General features: G+C 32.8%; 1 protein-coding gene across 2 annotated transcripts; it reads left to right on the forward strand.

The window, feature by feature from the left end:
* On the forward strand, positions 1-22,865 carry LOC139486562 (magnesium transporter NIPA2-like). 2 transcript variants are annotated; one of them, XM_071271484.1, is made up of 6 exons: positions 1-504; positions 14,029-14,230; positions 16,635-16,691; positions 18,786-18,876; positions 20,210-20,370; positions 21,608-22,865. In XM_071271484.1, the coding sequence occupies exons 2-6, from the start codon at positions 14,029-14,031 to the stop codon at positions 22,234-22,236; spliced, it is 1,140 nt and encodes a 379-aa protein (XP_071127585.1). In that variant the 5' UTR covers positions 1-504; the 3' UTR covers positions 22,237-22,865. The 2 variants fall into 2 exon arrangements, with proteins under 2 accessions (XP_071127585.1, XP_071127587.1); XM_071271486.1 differs by having other exon boundaries at positions 358-481.
* The last annotated feature ends 1,613 nt before the right edge of the window (positions 22,866-24,478 follow it).

Raw genomic sequence — 24,478 nt, forward strand, 5'->3', positions numbered from 1 at the left:
ACTGTTTAAAAATAGCTGTGATCAATCCTTGTAAATTATAGTTACGCCATTCATATTTTTAAAAAGTCTTTCGATATATATATATTATTGATCAAAATTAAAAGAATTGGAAATCATTAACATGTACCATTTCGAAACTTTATTTATTTCTTTTCAGTATTTACTGCTCAAAAACCAAATAATGTAAATACGAATGAATTTCACCTTGACGAAGGAACCGAAGACATTTTTAAATGTATTTTTAATCTCGTATAGAATTGAGTCAAAGATCAATACATATTGTATAGAATCGATTTTGTAATGCATTGGTATACTTTAAAGGTAGATCGATTTTATAATTCATTAGTATACCTTAAAGGTAGATCGGTTATTCAATTCATATGCGAAAATGTTCTGGATTATCGAGCAGTGCTAATTTTTGTCTACATTAAGTGTTATATTTCAAATTATTTACAAATATTTGTAAGGATTAAAAGAGGAAGTGAGTAAGACTTCGTATATACAGTAAGTAAATGTATTACATTATCATAAAAAGTGTAAAAGAATACCAACGGGACAATGAAAGGTAATAAGTTCACTAAGGACAAAAACCATCATGGCGACACGAAATAAAAGACACAATTTCTATTACAATATTTGGTGTATTTCGTTTGATTCTAAATTTGATACTATATTGTTTAGATCTCTAGCGACTGACACAAACATAAACATATACAAAAACGATACTAATATGCATGTTTTGGTATATAGATATCGTTTTTAAAGAGGAAAAAAATACCACAAGGAGTCAATCAAATGTCCTAAGTTTATTAATAACGGACAATAGCATAGCCGAAGACCAAAAACGACGAGAAATAGCAATAACAACAAAACATTACTTTGCATAGAAATCTAGCAACTTAGCAACACGAACCTCACTAAGAGAATCGATGATGAACTATGGTGATCTCTGACTACAGAAAAGAAAGATGGCGGGCTAGACAGAAGTGGGTAATGGGCGCTCTCACATGAATGTCTTATATTGTGTACTTAATGCAAATTCATAAGGAATGGAGTACTTGAAGTTGAATTATATTGATATATATATAATATTTCACCTGTAAATAGCAAGTATATACAAAAACGTGATAAATACTGATGAACTGACACTCTCTATTTTGTCACAAAATGGCGGATACACCAAATCATGATGTAAACAATAGACTTGCCACATGTCATACACCTGTTGGGAATAGTATTCAACAGGCCCGACAAGTATTATATGGCCATACATCTCAATATAACGTCCCATGTAACACACCAGCAGTCGTGGCTTCAAATGTTCAACAAAAACTGTCTTTCTCTGACCAGCCCTCCCCCCTCGACCCGAGACAGATGACCAACCTGGAGGCAGTATTAAATGATATATATTCAAAATTGCAAAACATAGACACTCTTCCTAACTTATTACAATCATTACCATCGATTGACGCAAGACTTGGTGGAATAGAAAATAGATTTTCTAGAATGGAGAATGAAATAGTGCAGATGAGAAATGATGTAAACAGACTTGAAAATAGGGTTAAGGGAACGGAATGTAATAACTCAGAATTAAATGAAAGATTAAACTATATCGAAATGGAACGAGATCATATTAAACAAGAAAATTATGATTTAAGAGAAAGGGTTGTGGAGATGCAAGCAAGATCTATGAGGGAGAATCTTTTATTCGGGGGTATAGCGGAGGATACATGTGAAAAAGAGGACCGTGACAATATCCAAACTGAGAAAGTTCTCCAAAATTTCATAAAGGAAAAACTTAATATCCCTGACAATATCAAATTTCATGTGGTACATCGGCTACGTCCACGACAAGATGGTAAACCACGCACCATTGTTGCAAAGTTTGAGCGTAGGAAGGATCGTGATAGGGTATTGAAGGCTGCACGCGACAATTTGAAAGACACTCAGTACAGCATTTATGAGCAATTTCCGAATGAAATTATGGAGCGTAGAAATATATTGTGGCCCATATTTAAAAGAGAACAACGAGCAGGTAGACGAGTCCGATTCAAGGAGGATAAGCTTTATGTCGACGGACGTAGGATTTTTCCACAAGATGTAACTAATCAAAACAACCGTCAAAATTATTCAGCCCCTAACAAACAGATGGACAGAAATGATCAGCAAGACCCCCCTTTTCTGCTAAAACACTTTGGACCTCCTACTGGTGTAAATCAGCAACCAATTGTAAAGAATGGATAGGACAGGCACACAAGAGGACAGTCATCTCAGATTAAATTATCTTGTCTAAATGTATGTGGACTTAAAAAAAAGCTTAATTACCCTGAATTTCAGGAACTCATTAAATCTTATGATATTTGTGTATTTTGTGAATCAAAAACTGATGATTTAGATATCTTAAATGTTCCGAAAGGGTATGAATATTTTTCCAAAAACCGCAAAAAATTTGACAGAAAATCTGGGGGGATTGTTGTTGTGTTTAAAAATTTATTAAAATCACACTTAAGTTTCCTGTCTAGTGATTCGGAGTATGTTCTTTGGCTGAAATTTAACCTAAGACATGAACCAAATTTTTTACTTGGTTGTGTCTATATACCTCCTGAAAACTCGAGGTATTCCTCTGTAGAGGCATTTGATGAAGTAGAAAATGAGCTCATTTTTTTTCAAGAGGAAAATATTCATACTATCCTTATTGGTGACTTTAATGCCAGATGCGGTACAGGTAGAGACTTTATATTTCCTAATGATGATTTAGCACAAATTTTGAATTTTGATGGTGCAGATGTAATAGATAATTATTTTCATAGCTTCCAAAAACTGATATTGTGTGATATCCCATTAGACAGAGCTAATGAGGATAAAGGTAGATGTAATACTTTTGGATCAAAGCTATTAAGTTTTTGCAAAAATAATAACATGTTTATTTGCAATGGACGAGTGGGTTCAGATAAGGGGGTTGGTCGTGTTACGAGTAGTCAGACGAGTCTTATTGATTATTGTATTGTATCGCCAGATCTATTTTCACTTTTGTCGGAATTCGAGGTCATTGACTTTGACCCATTATACTCAGATGTTCATTGCAGGTTACATGTTATATTCTCAACAGGTGTTACTACTGATTTGCATAACAATGATTCTACTCCGAACACGGTAAATATACCTGTTCGGTGGAACAATGAGATGAAAGATCAGTTTGTTAACATGGTTGAGGACAAACTCTCGACTGAAGATTTGTTCAATAAACTTGTCACATTAAATGTTGAAAGTGACACGTTTCAATCAGATATTGACAATTTTGTAGATTTTTTTAACAGTATATTTATTGATTCAGCGCATAATTGTTTTGGTGATAAGGTAGTTCGATATAACCAGCCGAATAGACAAAACAAGGTGTTTCAACCCTGGTTTGATAAAATTTGTCATCAAAAGAGATCTGAATTTCACAAGTCAAAGAGAAAACATTATCTCTCTAAAACAGACGAATCCCGAGCTGATTTGAAGTATCGCGCTAAGGCTTATAAGATTGCAATGGGCAAGGCTTTTAATGACTTTCAGTTTAAGGCAGAGAAAGACTTGCGCAGTGCATCTGAAGGCGAACCACGAGAGCTCTGGAATATTTTAAATAACTTGAATAAATCTACTTCAAAAAGAGATGAAATTGATCTCGATAACTTGTATGAGTATTTTAAGAATCTGAACATTGATAAACATCCAGATGATGATGATGACGAATTTATCTTGCCAAACTGTGATGATGATGTTGTAAATAATATACTCAATGGTGAAGTTTCAAACGAAGAAATTTTGAATGCTGTGAAAAATTTAAAAAACAGCAAGGCCCCTGGGTTTGATAAGGTCATTAATGAGTATATTAAATCGACCATTAATGCTACTTTGCCTATGTATAGAGAGATTTTTAATATGATTTTGAATACTGGTGTAGTTCCTCAAATCTGGACGGTTGGAATAATTATTGCTATATATAAAAACAAGGGCGATCTGAACAACCCAGATTCGTATAGAGGTATAACATTAGTGTCCTCACTTGGTAAACTTTTTACAGCAGTACTTAATAGTAGGTTGACAAAGTATGCTGAACTGATAGAAACTATACCAAAGGCACAAGCCGGATTTAGAAAAGGATATAGTACGAATGACAATATATTTATACTACATGTTTTGATAGAATTATACTTTTATAACAATAAGAAACTTTTCTGTACTTTTGTAGATTTCAAGAAAGCATTTGATACTGTTTGGAGGGTGGGACTTTGGAAAAAACTTATAAATTGTAATATCACGGGAAAGATATTTAAAGTTATTTATAATATGTATGGCAATATCAAGTCTTGTATCAAAAAGGGGGGTGAGTTATCAGGGTTTTTTCCTTGTGAAGTTGGTGTTCGTCAAGGGGAAAATTTATCTCCTTTCTTATTTTCTGTATTTCTCTCGGACCTTGAGACTTTTTTCAGTGAAAATGGTATATCTGGACTCCAAACCGTATCACAAAAAACTCTTGAACACCTAAATACGTTTTTGTTGTTATTTATACTATTGTATGCTGATGATACAATAATTTTAGCTGAATCAGCAGCAGCATTGCAAAAGTGTTTAGATGTATTTGAACAATATTGTAATATATGGAAACTATCAGTAAATGTTGAAAAAACTAAAGTGATGGTATTCTCCAAAAGAAAGTACGCATTGATTGATAATTTTAAACTATATGGTTCAATTATTGAAAGAGTGGAGTCGTACCCGTATCTTGGTTTGCTTTTAAACCAAAACGGGAAATTTGTAATGACAAAAAAGAAGTTAGCAGAACAAGGACAGAAAGCACTTTATGCTCTATATAGAAAGATTAGGCATATATCTATTCCAGTAGATCTACAGCTTAAGCTATTTGATTCTTTAATTGATCCTATACTTTTATACGGGAGCGAAATTTGGGGATATGAAAAATTAGACATATTGGAAACGGTGCACTTGCAATTCCTAAAGAAGGTGCTCTCTGTCCGAAGATCAACGCCAAACTTCATGGTGTACGGCGAAACAGGTAGATATCCACTAGACATACATGTAAAATTACGTATACTTAATTTTTGGGTAAAATTACTTTCGAATGATTCTAAACTGTCTAGTATTATGTACAAGTTATTGTATGAAATGAATTGTTCAGGAAATATGCAATCAAAATGGTTATTAAATGTGAAATCTATACTTAATGATGTTGGCTTATCGTTTGTATGGGATAGCCAAGAAGTTCTTAGTAAAAATAGTATAAAATATTATGTTAAACAAATCTTACAAGACCAATTTATACAAAAATGGCACAGTATGGCTGAAAGTGCCTCAAGAGGGGAACTTTATTTATCATTTAAAAGGGATTTCTGTCTTGAAGGCTACTTGATGAAACTAAATAAACAACGCAGAGTACACTTGAGTAAACTGCGATGTTCAAATTTAAAATTCCCTATAGAAGCCGGAAGATGGTTAAATATACCTCGTGAGGACAGAATATGCACATTATGTGACATGGGTGTAATAGGAAATGAATTTCATTATCTGCTAGTATGTTGTAACCCTAATATTGAAAGAATTAGAAAAATACATATACCAAGATACTATTTTTTTAACCCAACTGAGGACAAGCTATTTGGTTTGCTATACTATTGTAATATAAAAGTGCTCAATAATGTTGCATTATTTTTGCAAAAAATCATGAAGTATTTTTGATAAAAGAAACTGTTTAGTACTTACCTAATTCAAGTTGTGTGTTATAATCCAATTAATCATATGATATGATATATATATATATATATGTCATGATATGTGTATTTGTTTGGATCGTTTAAATCACGTGTTAAACAACCGTATGTTACGGTGTGTTTGATGACTTATATTAAATTGACCTGTATATATGTTTATTTCAGTTTTGTTCTGTTATTATACCACTTCTGTCAAGCTGTATATTATGTATATCTGCCTCTTGTAACAGTGTAAACTGTCAGAGTGTACAATAAAATCTTGAAAATCTTGAAATCTTGACTACAGTTTTACTGAATGTGTTGTAAAAGAACCAAGCTAATATAGTTCCCTGATTATGATACACAATGATTGATGAATTGATTGTTGTTTGCTTTATGTCTAGTGTGATATACACTGTATACATGTAGGATTGAGGAACGGTAATCAATTACCTGTTTTATATTATAGGGGTCTAACTCTTGTTGAAATAATAAAATGGTGTGTGTTCCAGACCATATGAGTATTTGGACCGTACGCGTACGGTCTGGACCGTAGTTTTTCAAAATATGCATACTGTCGGACTGTTCGCGTACGGATCAAATACTCATATGGTCTGGAACATATACAACTATAAACTTATAATCTCCAAACACAAAACAAGATGTATATAGGTTTTCTATTTTGTTTGGATGCTGTCTCGATAACACCAAACACGCTTCTCTTAGGTTTTCATACCAGGTTTTCAGATTTGAAAGGTAAATATATATATTTCTATATCGGCCTTTTATAGCTTGTTGAGGGCCCTCATCGGGTTTTTGATTATGTGATTACTTGGCCGTTTTTTTAATGATTATTTGATTATTAAGCCAAATATTTCATGATTATTTGATTACCTAGGACTGTATTTTTAGTTTATGATTATTTGATTACTAAAGATAAGCAAATATTTAATGATTATGTGATTATATTGGCAAAAAAATGGTGATTATGTGATTACTAGGACCCCCCATGAGGGGCCTCCTTGTTGTGTGGTACAAATGTGTTTTGCTCATTGTTAGAGTCTGCACGATGACACACGTAGATAACTTCTACATCATTGATTCTCTAGTGGATAGTTATCTCATTTGATTGTTGGTTACTTAATGTCCAGTGGTAAATATTTCATACAGAATCGGGGCGAGTTTTTATCTCACTTGTTATTATACAACATCACTCTCCTTATTGTTATAGTGGATAAACATATGCTTTTTAACGAATAGTAGGATAAACCTAAAATTAGTTTTAACACTCGGATTATACGCTTAAGATTAAGACATTGTATTTAAAATAACTTTATACGTTTGAGACTTTCCCCTACGAAACAATGGCATTGTACTGTTGAGTACTGTATATGATTAAGATTGAAAATAATTTTACATGTTTGAGACATTCCCCTAATGAAACAATGGCATTGTACTGTTGAGTACTGTATACAATTATAATTGTGGACAACAATAAGTAATTTAAATTGTTCTTTTGAGTGGACAATTTCAACAACGTGTACCTGTTTGTTTATGTTGACGACAACACCTTCATTGTAAAAAAAAATATATAAAGAAAACATAAACATATGAAGATTGTTATTTTACTTTCTTTAAAAAAAAAAAGGTATTATGAGTTGATAAATGTATGCCCTATTACTACCTTTACATTTCTAATAAATGTCTGTATATTTTTATAAATTGTGACTTGGGTGGAGAGTTGTCTCATTGCTCTCATACCACATCTTCTTATATCTGCATAAACCGTGTGTGATAAGGCGGACTCTTCAACATGACCGTGGCGAGCGTTCTATAAAAGTGAAGATTTGATGGGGTTCCCGGGTCCCCTTATTGTCAAAATTTTAAATTTTAAAGTGCTTTTAATCCCACTATACGCTTTTTATTTTTATTTTGAACTCTTCATGTCCCCTTTTTAAATCATGAATTCGTCGCTGATTACGACTTTATCGTTTAATAGTCAGACGACTTGCATTTCAAATTACAAATTTCTTTCCATTATACATTATATGCATGAGGTACTTGCTGGAAGAAATAAAGGAGTGTCATGTAGAATGCATTTAATAAATGCAAGTTAGTTAAAAAAAAAGAGGGACGAAAGATACCAAAGGGACAGTCAAACTCATAAATATAAAACAAACTGACAACGCCATGGCTAAAAATGAAAAAAGACAAACAGAAAAACAATAGTACACATGACACAACATAGAAAACTAAAGAATAAACAACACGAACCCCACCAAAAACTAGGGGTGATCTCAGGTTAGTTAAGATATCATGAACGAATATTTACAAAGACAAACTAAACCACACCAGTTTGTTATTCCAAAATATGCCGACTTAAAGGCCTATAATGTACTTTAATGTACTTAACATTTAGGCTTTTTAAATATATTTATTTCAACTTTTTTGTTGTTGTTGATACATTTGAAATTTAAGACCATTTTTGACATAAGTGAACCTTGTCCTTTGTCTGTTGCTCCCTAGAGTAAATTTCTTTTTATTATTTTTGTCTTCGGTTTGTTTTCTCACTGGCATATACCCAAACATCCTACCCAAACATGTAAATTATTCATGTTGATTGATCTTTTGTGAGAAGATATATAAAAATACGTCAAACATTGAATAATTCAAAAGCACCAAGGTTTGAACAAACATTACATCATTTGCAATTACTATGCAAATTTACCTGCAGAATTCAGGTGTAAAAAAAACCTTTATGCTTAAAATTGATCCTTGAGTGTATACTTTGAAACCATGGATTATTTTGCTATATATTAAGTACAAAATAAAAGAAATTAGAATTAGTTATCTTTGTCAGCGGTTTTGTCCAATGCTTAAACAAACCAAAGAACGTTACAAAAAATTCAACAAAGGAACTGAAAAATCAATACAACTACTTCATCGTGTGAATAATAGATAGGTAAATAGATATACAAGACAGTAATCAAACAACACAAAACTCCAAAATGCATCCACAGGTCAAAATACAGTTATCAACAATAAATAAATGATCACGTGATACAATATGCTCAATCGGTAATCCTCGGATTAGTTCGCTACTCTCCTTCTATCTTACATGTCTTAGATGAAGGTACGGAATCGGCATTGGATTTAACATAGACCATCGCTAACATTGAAGTACCATGCAATAAACAGAAAATTCTCGAAATTCAAAAAAAACGTTCGTTTAACGAGTTTCCAGTCTTGAGACAGACACGTAAGGCAAATATTTAAATATAGATTAGACCGTTGGTTTTCGCGTTTGAATGGTTTACACTAGTAATATGTTGGGCCCTTTATAGCTTGCTGTTCGGTGTGAGCCAAGGCTCCATGTTGAAGGCCGTACCTTGACCTATAATGGTTTACTTTTATAAATTGTTACTTGGATGGACAGTTGTCTTATTGGCACTCATACCACATCTTCCTATATCTATCAGTATCTCTATTATATACTTATCTTGTTACCATATTAAAGTTGTGTCTTCTCCCCGGTTTTCGGTGAGGTTTGTATAATTCAATCTTAACGTGTAGGTATATGTGCTTTTAGTGTACTTTCGTGTGTCTTTGAACCCATCGTATAAAGTTTTCAATTGCATGGTAGTCAAGTAAAAATAAAAATCAAATCAAATATTTTATTATAGTCTTACCTCTCTACATGTACAATATAAATATGAATACAATATATACAGCATGTTTTAATTAAAAGTACAAAACAATCTTAAAAACATTCGAGAGCCACTCTCAAAAGAGTTATGAGAGACTTTTGAATTAAAATGTACAAATCGATAAAAATACAAAACTCTTTTTTTTCATCTTTATAAAATATTCTTCCTTTGAATTAAAATATCATGACAGATTTTGGCAGAATAAAAGCACAATTTTTCATTTGTAAATACAAATATAAATTTTTCATTATCATTTAAATCTAAAAAAAACACTATTAAAAGAAACTGCTCTAGTAAAAACCTCTTGTCTTGCATGTGAATATAAAGGGCATTTGAGTAAAACATGTTTCTCATCTTCAATGAGTTTCTGTTGCATACATAAATCATTAAAACAAAATCTATTTTCACATAAAACCCCTTCATATCTGCCTGTTTCAATTCTAATCGGTGCCACACCACATCGAAATTTAGCAAAGGCACTTTTACATTTTCCTGGCATATGAACACTTAAATAAAGTAGAGACGTTTTTAGTTTTACAACACGGGGGAACTAGTGGTAGATTTGAATAAATTATAAATCATACACAGGTTGTACTTTCAATGTTCTGTTGTCTAATCTAAACTAAATCAATGCTATTACATAAAACAAAGTTTCATATGGAAGTCCATAAAACAATAGCAACGGCACAGTCCGCTGGAAAGTTTCCAGAGGACTATCAGAGTCCCTAAATATAGGAATACGGCATAGGAGACCCATGATTTCTTACAGTATTAAGCACAAAATTATCACGAGTCAAAAGTTCCCAATTTTTAAGAAAATGTTTAATTATCCCAGCAATTGGCTTATTAGTTTCTATCAGTAACCCGAACTACTTTTTCCCCTGGGACTGTTTGATCTGGCAAAGCCCCGAAGTCCTATTCCTGAAAAGAGTCTGCCTCCTCTCCTGGAAGTGCCTCCACGACTACGACTAAAACCTCTAAATTCTCCTGGTTTGAATGGTTCAGATTTATAGAGTTATAAATAATTGGGTAGATGATCACCCCTTAAATGAGCAGTTCTTTGAATATATAAAAAAAGAAGATGTGGTATGATTGCCAATGAGACAACTATCCACAAAAGACCAAAATGACACAGACATCAACAACTATAGGTCACCGTGCGGCCTTCAACAATAAGCAAAGTCCATACCGCATAGTCAGCTATAAAAGGCCCCGATAAGACAATGTAAAACAATTCACACGAGAAAACTAACGGCCTAATTTATGTTAAAAAAAAATGAATGTAGATTTCAAGAGTTCTAACAACACATAAATCTGAGTCTCTGTATGTCTTAAGATCTACAGCATTAAGATGTACCCCACGCCTAGATTGTTTCAATAAATTCATTATTCGAAAACAAACGTTATCATAAACCACATCATAATAATTCAAATCTAAAAAATTAAGAGTTTGGCAGAGTTGCCCAGTCAATATAGCAGTGAACATAACCAGCTTATAAGTCAAAAACTTTAAACTAATAGTATCTAAACTAGGTAAGTCTTTCAAAAATTTAAGCACAATATGTACATCCCAGGGGCACAACCCCCCCCCCCCCCCACCCTGTTTTCGTGGGGAAAATGTGTTGGTTATATAGGGAATCACTGAAGCATGTCTGGAGCGGGCCCATCTTAGGTCAGGGAGTGTCAATATGAAAAGTTCTGGATCTGCCACTGTACGGGATCCGTATTCTAATGATCGGTCATCCTCACTGACTATACATATTCTTAATGCCCCTTATTACAACAAAAGTTAAATAGCTTGAATATATAAAATGACACTAATTAAAATATAAATTTGACAAATTTGGTCTATTCACAAGTACTAATTAAGCTTAAATTCTCAAAATGACATCGACTCTTTAAGTCCTTTTTACTAATTGAACTTCAAGCAGATTACGACATCATACATATGAGAAAGACTGTAACAACATGATAAAACAGTACATGTATTAAAAAAATATGTGAAATAAATTCACAGAAATTTTCACCATGATAACATCCAGTTTTTTCGTCGGCTCGTTGGATTTCCTGTCAAAGGTCAGTTGTTTTCTCTATATAATATGGCTCTAAGTGGCGTTAAGCACCATAATCAATCAATCAGTGGAATTGTGGTTTTTGATTGACGTCTTGATATCTTTTTCTATCTTTTCATGCATTAATTAACGTCGTGTATTTTATCAACAATTAAATGTTAATGTTTAATAATAGATCCTTTTGTGTATTGTTGATTAGTACTCCTTGCCTGTATAGAGATTTCTTTCAATGTTGGCACCTTCAAATCATACGAAAATATATGCGTGTGGTGGTGTTGTTCTTTTTTATCAGACATAAATGGCATTTACAATCTAAAACAGGTGTGAGGTAAGCGGATTTTTGTCGAGCCTTCGACTTTTGTCGAAAAAGCGAGACATGAAGCGATCCTACATTCCGTCGTCGTTGCGTCGTCGTTGTCGTCGTCGGCGGCGTCCACAAATATTCACTCTGTGGTTAAAGTTTTGAAATTTTAAATATTTTTGTTTAATTATTCGACAAAAGCTTATTTGATATCATAAGCTAGTATATAAAAGGACATTTTGTTAAAATTTTGTACCTTTTTTTGTATTTTACTTATAAATGGACTCAGTTTTTATTCCAGTTTACATTACATATGATACAGCCTGCAGTTAAAGTTTTTAAAACATTTATTAGATTCATAAACAATGCTGGATTTTTACCAAACTTGGACAGAAGCTTCTAACAATTGAGAGGAACATTTTTATTACTTTGTTTCCTCATTTTTGTTGAGCCTGCGGTTACCAGAAAAGAATTAGGCGAGAATCCGGGTTCTGCGGAACCCTTACGATTTTTTTACCTTTACTAAATAAAATAAATATAATGATCTATAATGTTATGGTTAGGTTCTTAAAGAATTTTGAATGTTGTTTAGATAGGTCATCGCCCTGGGAACTGAGTAGGAAATGCTTCCATTCATACATGTACACATATGCCGATACAGTATATGTTATTTGTACTGGTTCACACCATTATCACTGAATTAGTACGCATTTTTGTATAGGGGCTAGCTGCAGCACGACTCCGGCCGTGAGATTTTCTCTCAGTATTGAATACCGTTTATTGGACTTTTCCTCTCTTTGGACGGGTTGTTGCCTCTTTGACACATTCCCCATTTCCATTCTCAATTTCATTAATCATGCATGGTCACCGTGGTGCTCATACGTTTTATATTTTTGACATCGCAGTCTTCTCCTCTTTCTTATGCATCCACTGTTGTCGAAAGTGATAATATATTCTAGTCAACCATTGAATGGGAAAGTTTGGATAATCATAACCAAGGCCCAACTGGTGGACTTTTCAGTTTTATGCGTTGTCTTGGCGTTAAGTGAGGACTTTGAATAATCAATCAATATTCATGACATATAATTAGTTTCTAGAAACATTCTTATCGCACATCATAAATATTTAAATGGGTTTAAAAGTTTTATGGTTTGGGAAAGACATCTTCTGAAATGTAAAGTAAACAATAATATGTATTCCAATTAAAATTCTAAGTTGAAAATGAAATCGGTCTTAAAAGGCAATAAGCTAGTTATCGGACTATCATCATGTGGTCATGGTGATAAGGTAATATATTTGGTAAAAGTTTACTGCTTCACCCGAACGTACTTCAATACAATTGTTTTCACTTCTTTTCACCAATAAATACGGTTTGGTGGTGGATAGCTGTCACATTGACAATCATACCGCATCTCAGTATTTTTTTATTTTATTTCTGCAATTTGAGGATTATCTTTCTAATAAGACACATTCATCTGCGTCAATAAACCCCGAAATATCGTAAATATTATTAAAAGCAATATATATCGGAAAAGGGGATCAAGCCCCAGACCTCTGCAATCCCCCCTCCCTAAATAGATCCGACAAAGATTCATACATCAAGATTTTGCAATTAAAATTTTATTAAATCCGAAACAATACATGGTAAACGTTTACGATTTAGATATTTCTTTGGACTAATTTTGACATGCCATCCAGTTGGCTACCCTATGTCATAAGGTCACGTCAAAAAGTACCTCTGGTCATAAGGTCACTTTTAAATAAATAAATACAATATTGAAAAATCTGTAACGATTTCTAACAGTCACAGATCTCTATGTGACTAATGAGACGTTCTGCTGCAAGGCTTTCGAAAAGAAACCCCCCCTTTCCAAGCCTTGACCGGGGTGGAGTTAGTTTTCTCGTTTGAATTGTTTTACATTGTCATGTCGGGGCATTTTATAGCTAACTATGTGGTATGGGATTTGCTCATTGTTGAAGGCCGTACGGTGACCTATAGTTGTTAATATCTGTGTAATTTTGGTCTCTTGTTGGACAGTTGTCTCATTGGCAATCATACCACATCTTCTTTTTTATATTGACAACTATAGCTAAGCTGCTATTGCAAAGGGTGGATAGTTGTCTCCTTGACAATTATACACCATCTCTTTATCATTATATGCATGCATACACCTTTATTGATCCGTTTTAATTTTTAGATGTCTTATAACAACACTACCCAACCAAGCATTTTAAATGTAACCGAGGAAACACTACATCAGGTATCTGAGGCAGATATATATGGTTTCTGGATAGGATTTAGTCTTGCTATATTTTCAAATGCATTCACTGGAAGTAGTTATATAGTGAAGAAACTTGGATTAAATAGAGTAGCCAAGAAACAAGAAGGAGTACTGCCAGGTAAGTGACAGGGATTCAGTAAAACACGGGACCATTAACGTATTATATATCGATTTTGTTTAAATTCAAAATTACGGTATACATAATTTGTCACTAAGGGAAAGGTTATTGACAATTAAAAAACATAACGAAAAATACCACGACACTTACTAAAACGAAAACCCGAAAACAATAGCTTGAATCGATACAAACAATATTTATTTAACTTTAACGGGAGAGATCTGTTTGCGCCAAAAATGCGTCCTTTTGCGCCACAACTTTTTTCTCCAATGCTAAGTTTGCGCACCCTGTTTTAAAATTACGCTGATATCATTAATTTACTAAAAAAATTAAACATACGATTGCGCCAATTAGAAGGAAAATGACTTCCCTCAACCTTTATTGGGACTTGGAACCGGCAGTTTATACTGCAATGTTTCTTTTTCTGAAACATAATTTCTTCTTACTGCTGCTGTATGGGTTCTTCCCAATGTAATGTATGTAGTAGCTTGTATTTTCACTTTATCGTTACTTCCCAATTTAATGTATGTAGTAGCTTGTATCTTCACTTTATCGTTACTTCCCAATTTAATGTATGTAGTAGCTTGTATCTTCACTTTATCGTTACTTCCCAATTTAATGTATGTAGTAGCTTGTATCTTCACTTTATCGTTACTTCCCAATTTAATGTATGTAGTAGCTTGTATCTTCACTTTATCGTTACTTCCCAATTTAATGTATGTAGTAGCTTGTATCTTCACTTTATCGTTACTTCCCAATTTAATGTATGTAGTAGCTTGTATCTTCACTTTATTGTTACTTCCCAATTTAATGTATGTAGTAGCCTGTATCTTCACTTTATCGTTACTTCCCAATTTAATGTATGTAGTAGCCTGTATCTTCACTTTATCGTTCAAAAAGACAAAATACTGTAGGATGAAATGCATGACCTAGTACATAATAATTCCTGCGAAATACTTCTGTTCCATGCCTGGTACGTCTTGCGGTAGATAGAGTTTCAGCCAATACGGATGGTTGAAAAAAAAGCAATGTCATCAACATATGTGACTAAAACATAATTAGCAAAAGCTTCTATTTTCTTCTCTTTTTGCAATATTTCCGAACAGATGATACTTTTAAACCATACTTTTAAAGCCAAAAATAAAAATAAATATTAATCATAGATATGTGTATAGGTAAATTGGTGCAAATGAGTTCCGAATATTGGCGCAATCGATACATTTGGATGACGCAATTGATACATTTGGAAAACAAAATTTGGCGCAAATGATAACCCTGACAAAACAGTAATTGGCACAAAAGGACTGCTGCCTATTTAACTATGTGGAGTTAAGACAAACCAGTGAACAGGCATGGTTCAATATATATACAGCACATTAAAAGTATTGTTTTAACGCTTAAGGAAATAAATCATTAAAAACCTATGAATAACCAATGTATTGAATTAAATCATCTTTTTAACTTCGTCTTATCCTGTTTGGAAAAAGGCCAATCTAAGTGCTTGTATATCGATTTGAATGGTGTTTTAAATTTTGTTCAGTTGACTTGCTATATGTTTAAACCAAAGAATATATGCATTTCATGCATGTTTTTCCCATAAGAATCTGTAATTTTGATTGGCTAAAAACAATCGTGAGCCCTCTCATGAGTCATATTGTATTTCGTATACATAGTTTGGTATACATTGTATGTATGAATACGCAATTTTGATTGGTTAAAAGCAATGACCGCAGGCAATTTACAATAATTCATATATCAAAATTATTAATCATGATTTTAGCATAAAAATTTAATTATATGAATTGAATGCTTCTTTTTATAATCTAATAGGGTTGTAAAAGCATTGAATATGCGCACATTTTAAGTTTCAAGCTCGGAAATTAAACTAATGGCAAGAAATTGTACGTTAAATAATGTTATTAGAATCATATTCAAAACAGTGCAGCTGTGGCCATTGATTGACAACCTTAAATTATCCCATTGACTGGGGCAGATTATGTGAACGTTTGTCTGTAACAACCGCTGCTCACTATGTACTTGTTAAAGGCACTTAAACTGTGGGGTCACAAAAGGTTCTCAACACCTAAATAAAGAAATTAGAAAAACTTATCAGGAATAATACGACGATGTTTTGATTTATATCAATAATATAAATCAAAACATAAAGTTATTCCTGATTAATTTTTCGAACTATTTTAATATTAAAGGCGTTAAGAACCTTTGGTGACCCCACAGTTTAAATTCTATAATAAGTAAGTAGTGAGCAGTTGTCGTTACAGACACACGTTCACCTAATCTGCCCCAGTCAATGGGGTAATTTAAGGTTGTCAATCATTGGCCACAGCAACACTGTTTTGAATATGATTCTAAATTATCTTCTGAGCTTTCAATGTTTCTATTGTAGATCATGATGGATATGGTTATCTTAAAGAATGGCTCTGGTGGGTCGGAATGAGCTTAAGTACGTCACTAAACAATAATAAGTTTACTTTTAATTATGATTGGTGTCAAATTATAGATAGTTGTTTCTATACAATATGCATGTCAAACTTTAAATCGTCTCAATCTGAAAAGGGTTTGGAATAAGTCATTCTGGTTTAAAAAAACATGATCTGCTATCAACCCGAAATCGTCAAAATAACCAACAAACACACAGACAAAAAAGAAGAACTTATAAAAAAAATTAGTGTAACTGCATATTTGTCTTTTGTCCTCAATTTTCATAAACCAACTTATAACTTAAAGTTATTTCCACTTATTGGAGACTAACTCTAAGGTCTGCATCAGACTTTGCGAGACATGTATGGGCCTTTTTCAAAAAATGTGGATTTTCTTGTACAATCAATATTTCTAAAAAAGTGTAAATATTTTTATCCAATTTTTAGATACACCATTTAGTTTTTGGTGTGTGTAACAAGTTCCAGCAAATTCAATATGAAATTTAGCTACAGAAATTGCTTCCAGTGGGTTTCAAAGGGTCCAAAAACCCCAAAATTGCTTGTACGAAATTGAAAAACTAGTCTTTTTTAAATGCTGGTTTTAATACCCAGCGGAAATTATTATTTTTCTTTTGTTATTATAAATATATAGGTATCACTGCAGGTATGTATACACAAATACAGGGAATTATTAGATTTTATTAGCATTTTTTTTTACTTTTCATTTCGTACTTAAAAAAATGTCAACTACATAACACAAATGAAATAATGTTGCCAATAAACAACTGATTATATCCCTTGTAACTAAGGAAGTGTTCTCTACTTACTCTTCATCCTCTGATGAGGTGCTTAAAGTTACAGGATGACATCATTGATTCATTTCATTTTAGATTAGTTTTGGTGAGTACAAATTACTCCGTAATTTTATTCTATGTCAACTTTGTAACGGCAAAAACATTGATAAATTTTGGCATAAATATTTTTTTTTTTTACATAAATCATTCAAAGTCTATAATACTGACTCTAATTCAATAAAAACCATTTATCTGGTAGTATTAGGGTCAGGAAAAACATCCAAAAACCACAAATAGGTCAACTACATAACGGTCAACTACATAACGCAGTGAATCGTTATGTAGTTGACAAAAAGCGTTATGTAGTTGACAATGCTGAATTAAATTCACTTTAAAATATGTTTCTAAAAAGTGTTATTTTAACCATGTTAACTGTTTTGAAAAAAGTGTGATGATTTTTATGGAAATATATATCAAGCAAAATGTAAATATTATTAAAAAAAAATTAGGGACCGAAACTAAATCCGTTATGTAGTTGACATATGTCCCATACTTGTTTCTATGTTATTTTTTAAAATATTTTTGTAGTAGCATTTAAGATTGCATATTTTTATTTCAGGTTGTATTGTTGTTAAACTATTCAATTTCATATATTAAAGTTGAAAATTGAATATTTTTTTGTATTGTTATTTCACAACTGAAATATCCACATTTTTTGAAAATGACCCGTATGACACAATTTTATTATCCAATCAGCAGTCGCCATTTTAAATTGTTGCTAGCACTTTTTTACTGGTGTATGTTTTGTGTGGGCCATCACATTTATATTATGTATGACATTTTGTGAAGCTCCCCACAAAGTGTTAGTTTTATACAAAACACAAAGTATGTCTATCTTTTGGCATTAAGGTGATACCTAACACTACAGGGAGAAAACTCTGTAAAGTCAGCTAAACGTTTTGATTACGTTGTGTTGTAAATGGAATAATAAGCTTCGCAATGGTCAAAATTGGTGTTTGTCAAACTGCTATATAACCAGTGTAATTTTTCTGACAAAACGGTTGGTTAAAAAATTTTGCAATTTTTACATTTTTGTTTAAAGGTCAAAGTAAATACTTTGTCAAATTTGTTTGAAAATTATACGAGCCAAATTAATCTTAGTGAAAGTGTTGGGTACCACCTTAATTTGCAGTGTAGGATGTAAAACACCGTATTGAAACAGGAAATGTAAAATTAATGAAACTTGGTCCGTGAACATTCAGTAGACCATATCAGTATATATCTTTATGATTTTTAAAAATAATTACTTTTATTGAATTTCAGTGATCTTTGGAGAAATCCTGAACTTTTTAGCCTACATTTTTGCCCCGGCCACATTGGTTACACCATTAGGTGCTCTGAGTGTTATTGTGACGTAAGTGTAATATAATTAAAATACAACTGCATACCTACTATATAAGTATATGCTTATTATTGGCGCCGATTGTACATTGTTCATGAATTCATAAAAATAAAAAATAAACTCGATACCTTCATTTATTACTCGATAACATGCATTCATTAAAAGTTGCATCGAACTTTTTACAATTCATGTGATGCATGGCTTGCTTATGTTATAGCTGGGTGCGTTTATACTAAACAACACAGGTTAATGCATACAAGACCAATGATCAGGCGCGGATCCAGAGGGGGGGGGGGGGGGTTCCGGGGGTTGGAACCCCCCTTTTTTTTGGACGATCAATGCATTTGAATGGGGACATGTAATTGGACCCCCCCCCCCTTTTGTCCTGGGTTAGGAACCCCCCTTTTTAAAATGGCTGGATCCGCCCCTGATGATGTAATGTTTCTGATCATTCTAAAAAAAGATACTCGACTGAATATATAAAATTATATACATGTATATGGATTGCATGGTCATCTGTTTTCTAAACAATCGACTTATCAGCTAACATCTGCGTCCATTGGTCTGTCTTTCGTTCATTTGTGGCCTTCGGTTGTTATCTGCTCTTTGACGTCCATTGGTCTGTCTTTCGTTCATTTGTGGCCTTCGGTTGTTATCTGATCTTTGACGCATTCCACATTTCCACTACCAAATTTTATTTAGTGAATCATTGTCACACATCTTCTGATTTTTATAACACTAATTATGATAAATTTCATGTATATAACTTTAATAATGAAATCGTATGTGTAGTTTTTTATTGGTTGGCTAGAGTATACAGTATATAGAGTACAGGTTATCTATAGAATTGGTAACAAATCCAGGACAGGAGTAGATATTACAGCAACATGCATTGAGTGTGTAGGTAAAAGGTAATATATTTGACTAGCTTGCTTGCTGGCTAGCTAAACCGTGATGTCATAATTAGGTAAGGTATACTACCCTTCATTTCGGAGCAGGCTAGTCCTACAGACAGATAGATCGGTTATCTGTTGGACTAGTCTACACAAAAGGAGGGTAGTATACCTTAATACATAATAATGACATCATGATTCAGCTAGCCAGCAAGTTAGTCAAAGATATTATCTTTATTTACACACTCAATGCATTTTGCTGTAAATACGGAAGATCATGAATAATATTACAGTATGGGTATTCAAAGCGATCAGAAATAATTTCTTTATTTTGACATAATGTATGATATTGCAAGGCACTCCATACTTATCTAGAAAAAATACAATTGTATCAAACTTTCCTTTTCAATTTCCTTTTAAAAACTGTAATAAAATAATCTTCGTTTTTCCAGAGCTGTCATGTCATCAATATTTTTGAAAGAAAGACTGAACATAATAGGTAAAGTGAGCTGTGGATTGTGTGTCATCGGATCAACTGTTATGGTTGTACATTCACCTCAAGAAACCCAAGTTCACAGTATGGATGAAATGTTAGAGAAAGTTCAAGAACCAAGTAATATATATATATGTTTTATTTTCTATAGATAATATAAACTTGAAGTTACAAGATGATATGTATCAATGGACTACAAAATATATTCGGCAAATTACACATATTTTGGTCAACCAAAAACAAAACTGTAACACATTATTATTAACAAAACTTCAATAATTATTTACAAGAACTAAAATATGCAACAAAAATAAATTCATGATATTTTAACGTTTGATAAACATGGATTTTGATTTATTCGGATTGTTTCAGCTTGAAAATTTGTTGATGATTTGTACAGCAATGTTCCACACCATTGATCTATAAAAATTTAAAAACTATCTCTTAAAAGTGGGTCTCATTGGGGTCTAAGCGTGACGCGGGATTGTCGAATTTTTTTGTAAGCGTGACACGTGAAAGTCAATTTTTTGTGTCGTGAAAACGGGAAATGAGGTCTTGCGGGACCCGGGAAATGACTAAAAAAATGAGAATTGCTTACGTACATAGTGTAAGCGGGGTACGGAAATCTGACAAAACAGTAAGCGGGATCCGGGATAGGAATTCCCCCAATGAGACCCCAATAAAAGAGAGGCGAAAATACTAGAGGGACAATCCGATACTCATAAGTCGAAAACAATCAAACAACGCCATGGCTAAAAAAGAAAAAAAAGATCAACAGTCTGACAAACAATAGTACACGAGCCACAACATAGAAAAAAAAACTAAAGACTAAGTAACTGGGTCGGATAATAGCTCTTCAGAGCTTATGTTGTATTGTTTTATGTATAACCGACTTTAAATAAATCTTTACTGCTTTATGCTTTATGCTATAACCGTTAAAGTTGTGTTCAGTTTAGGGGAGCTACCATTTACAATTAAGAAATCAATTGTCTTCGTCCTTACGATGCAAAAGTGCGAAGAACTTTACAGCAGATTCCATTGAGTGTGTAGCAAAAGGTAATATCTTTGGTTAGCTTGCTTGTTAGCTGAACCGTGAAGTCATTGTTAGGTCAGGTAAACTACCCTACTTTAAGAATAGACTAGTCCGACAGAAAACCAATCGATCTGTCTGTTGGACTATGCTACTTCGAAAGGCGAGTAGTATACCTGACCTAATAATGACTTCACGGTTCAGCTAACAAGCAAGCTAAACAAAGATATTACCTTTCGCTACACACTCAATGAAATCCGCTGTAAGAATACTAGTATGTTTTTTTCGCTTATTATCTTGTGACATTTTTCTATATTTATTTTTCAGTATTTATCGTGTACTGTTTAACGCTATTAGGCGTTGCGTTGGTGTTTATAATAATCCTAGCGCCGAAATATGGAGGAAAATACGTACTGGTTTACCAAGCGATTTGTGGGATCCTTGGCTCTTTTACTGTTATGGGATCTAAAGGAACCGGTATAGCTATATCACAGACAGTCAAAGGGGACCAGCAGTTCACGAACTGGTTTACTTATGTAAATCTGGCTATAGTCATTGCATGTATATTGGTTGAGTTGAACTTTCTGAACCGGTCATTAGCTAAATTTAACACCGCTGTTGTGATACCAATTAATTACGTGCTATTTACATCATTCGTTGTTTCTTTGTCTGCTGTTTTATTCAAAGACTTTTTCTACATGAACTGGAAGGATATAGTATCGTTCTTTTTAGGTTTCATCATTGTAGTAGGTGGAATATTCTTACTTAATTCCTTTAAAGACATGGATATAACGATGAAAAATCTACCGAAGGCTCATAAGAAAGAAATAGAAAAGGATGAAACTATAAACATTCTAGTCAATGGAAATATCAAAAATACTAACGATACTTATCGAAAACTGGATAATAGTCAAAGTATAGCTAGTATAGACCAGATTGTATTTGAAACAAAATGATAGATAGAGATTCTAAGTGAAGGACACTTAATATGGCTAGTCCATGCAGGGGCTTTGTATAGAAAGTCCCTGGTCCATGTAATCTGTGATTTTGTTCCAACTATGTGGTTCCAATACCATGTATGACACAAAGATCAACGAATATTGTCAAACATGATACAACACATTTGCATTTCATGTTTTTTTTCTCACTTGACGTTTTAGTTACGAGTGTGGGTCGAAGTGGGCATCATCTAAATATGGGTGCGTAGCATACGTCTGACCTGGGTTTAATCCCAATAGCCACCCATTAACATATTGATTTGTAAAAGCCCTGCCCATTTCTACATTTCATAGGAAAATCACAACCTTTTAGATATTCGTCAGCTTTAAGATATACAATTTGTGACATATAATATAGTTTTTAAGCACATTGGGTCATTCATATTTTATAAAACAAAAATATCTGTACACATGGTTTTTACAGACAACTTAGCCGAGAATTAAGATGAAATTGTTGATCCAATCTTATATTTTAAAAAGTGACTGATACTAACGTCTGTTTAAACCTTTATACGTGGAGAGACACCCCTTCGTTGTGTTCTTTAAAAAGAACAGCATAATAGTGATATTAAAATCGTATAAAAGGAGAATTGTTTTAATGAATTTCATTTCATTAATTATCATTTGAGCGAAAAATTAAAAAAGGAAAAAAAAAAAGATTATTTTTTATATATATATTTTACACATATCATATAAATGAGAACTGCAGAATATATTTTTTCGAATCTACCATAGAAAGCAATATGAAATTGTTGTTTTAGTTACTGCACGAAAACGTTAGTACTATTTTCTTAGCAATTTTTACAGCATAATATTTATCATAAACATTGTCTATTCGCCTAATTTACAGCAGATTTCAGTCAGTATGTAGCTAATGGTAATATTTTTGGTTAGCTTGCTTGTTAGCTGAACCGTGAAGTCATTGTTAGGTAAGGTAAACTTCCCTCCTTTAATAGTAGACTAGCCCAACAGATAAAAAAAATCTATCTCTCTGTAGGACTAAGCTACTTTAAAAGGAGGGTAGTTTACCTTACCTAACAATGACTTCACGGTTCAGCTAACAAGCAAGCTATCCAAAGATATTACCATTAGCTACATACTGACTGGAATCTGCTGTAAAGGGTATGAGGTATTTGATGATGATGGAAGTGTTTTACTATATTAAATGGCTTAACAGCCCTCGCACGGTCGGCAGGAAATATTTGGTTTGTCACGCCTTGGTTAAAAGGTGGCCTTTGACATTTCTATGCGTAACTATTCCACTAATCAAGGGGTATCTAGGAGTAAGACCAATGACTGCATGATTGGGCCATGGTTAGAAATCGGATTAATGTACCTGGATAGGTTGGAATATCATTTGCTGGACAGTTAACTTGTGGGCTAGCACCTTGTTAATCCATTTTATTGAGTCGGTCGTATAAAAACATGTTTTCGTCCTGAATTTATTTGTAATATTTGTCACTGGACACCAGTGCATTGGACGTTAAGTATAGTTATTAATCAATTTACATTGAGATAAAGTTGCATATTACAATTGGCTTTAACATTTAGTCAGAAAATAACTATAAAGACAAACTATTTCATTAGTGTTACCATTTCATTTGATCATCGTATAAGTATATTAAAAATAATAAAAAAAAAAAAATTAAATCAAGGTTAAATTAACGGTATCCAGCCACAACTGACATATGAGATCCTTTCAATTGAAGACTTATTCTAACATTCATTAAAAATGAATAAATAAAAATTTACAATAAAAGGACATACACAATATTTTCAGCAATTAATAATTTGAATATAAAGATTTTGCTAAATAGGGTTGTACATGTATAGAGTCATGTGACATTTAAAAAATGAATGTGCCATCATTATCAAAATCAATAAAATTTAATTGTAATTCAGCAGTTAGGAATGGTTACATGTGTAGGCATGGTAGATATTTATCGAAATCATAATAAAAGTTTATCGGTCTCCAATATCCGTCCAAGTATGTTTTATTTATTTACATGAGATTGAATATGTTGTTATTGTTTGTTATTGATGTGTGTGTGTGTTTTTGTCTACTTCTCTTCTAATAGTGTAAGAATTAAAGTTTTGTAGAGATTTTCTTGACAAAACATTCTGTCGAATCTACGCGGTTATTTTGTTAATTTATAAATATTTGATGTCTTTCTAGAATAAAATTTGTAAGAAAGTATTT

Source organism: Mytilus edulis, chromosome 8, assembly GCF_963676685.1.
Source record: "Mytilus edulis chromosome 8, xbMytEdul2.2, whole genome shotgun sequence".
NCBI classification, from domain to species: domain Eukaryota; kingdom Metazoa; phylum Mollusca; class Bivalvia; order Mytilida; family Mytilidae; genus Mytilus; species Mytilus edulis.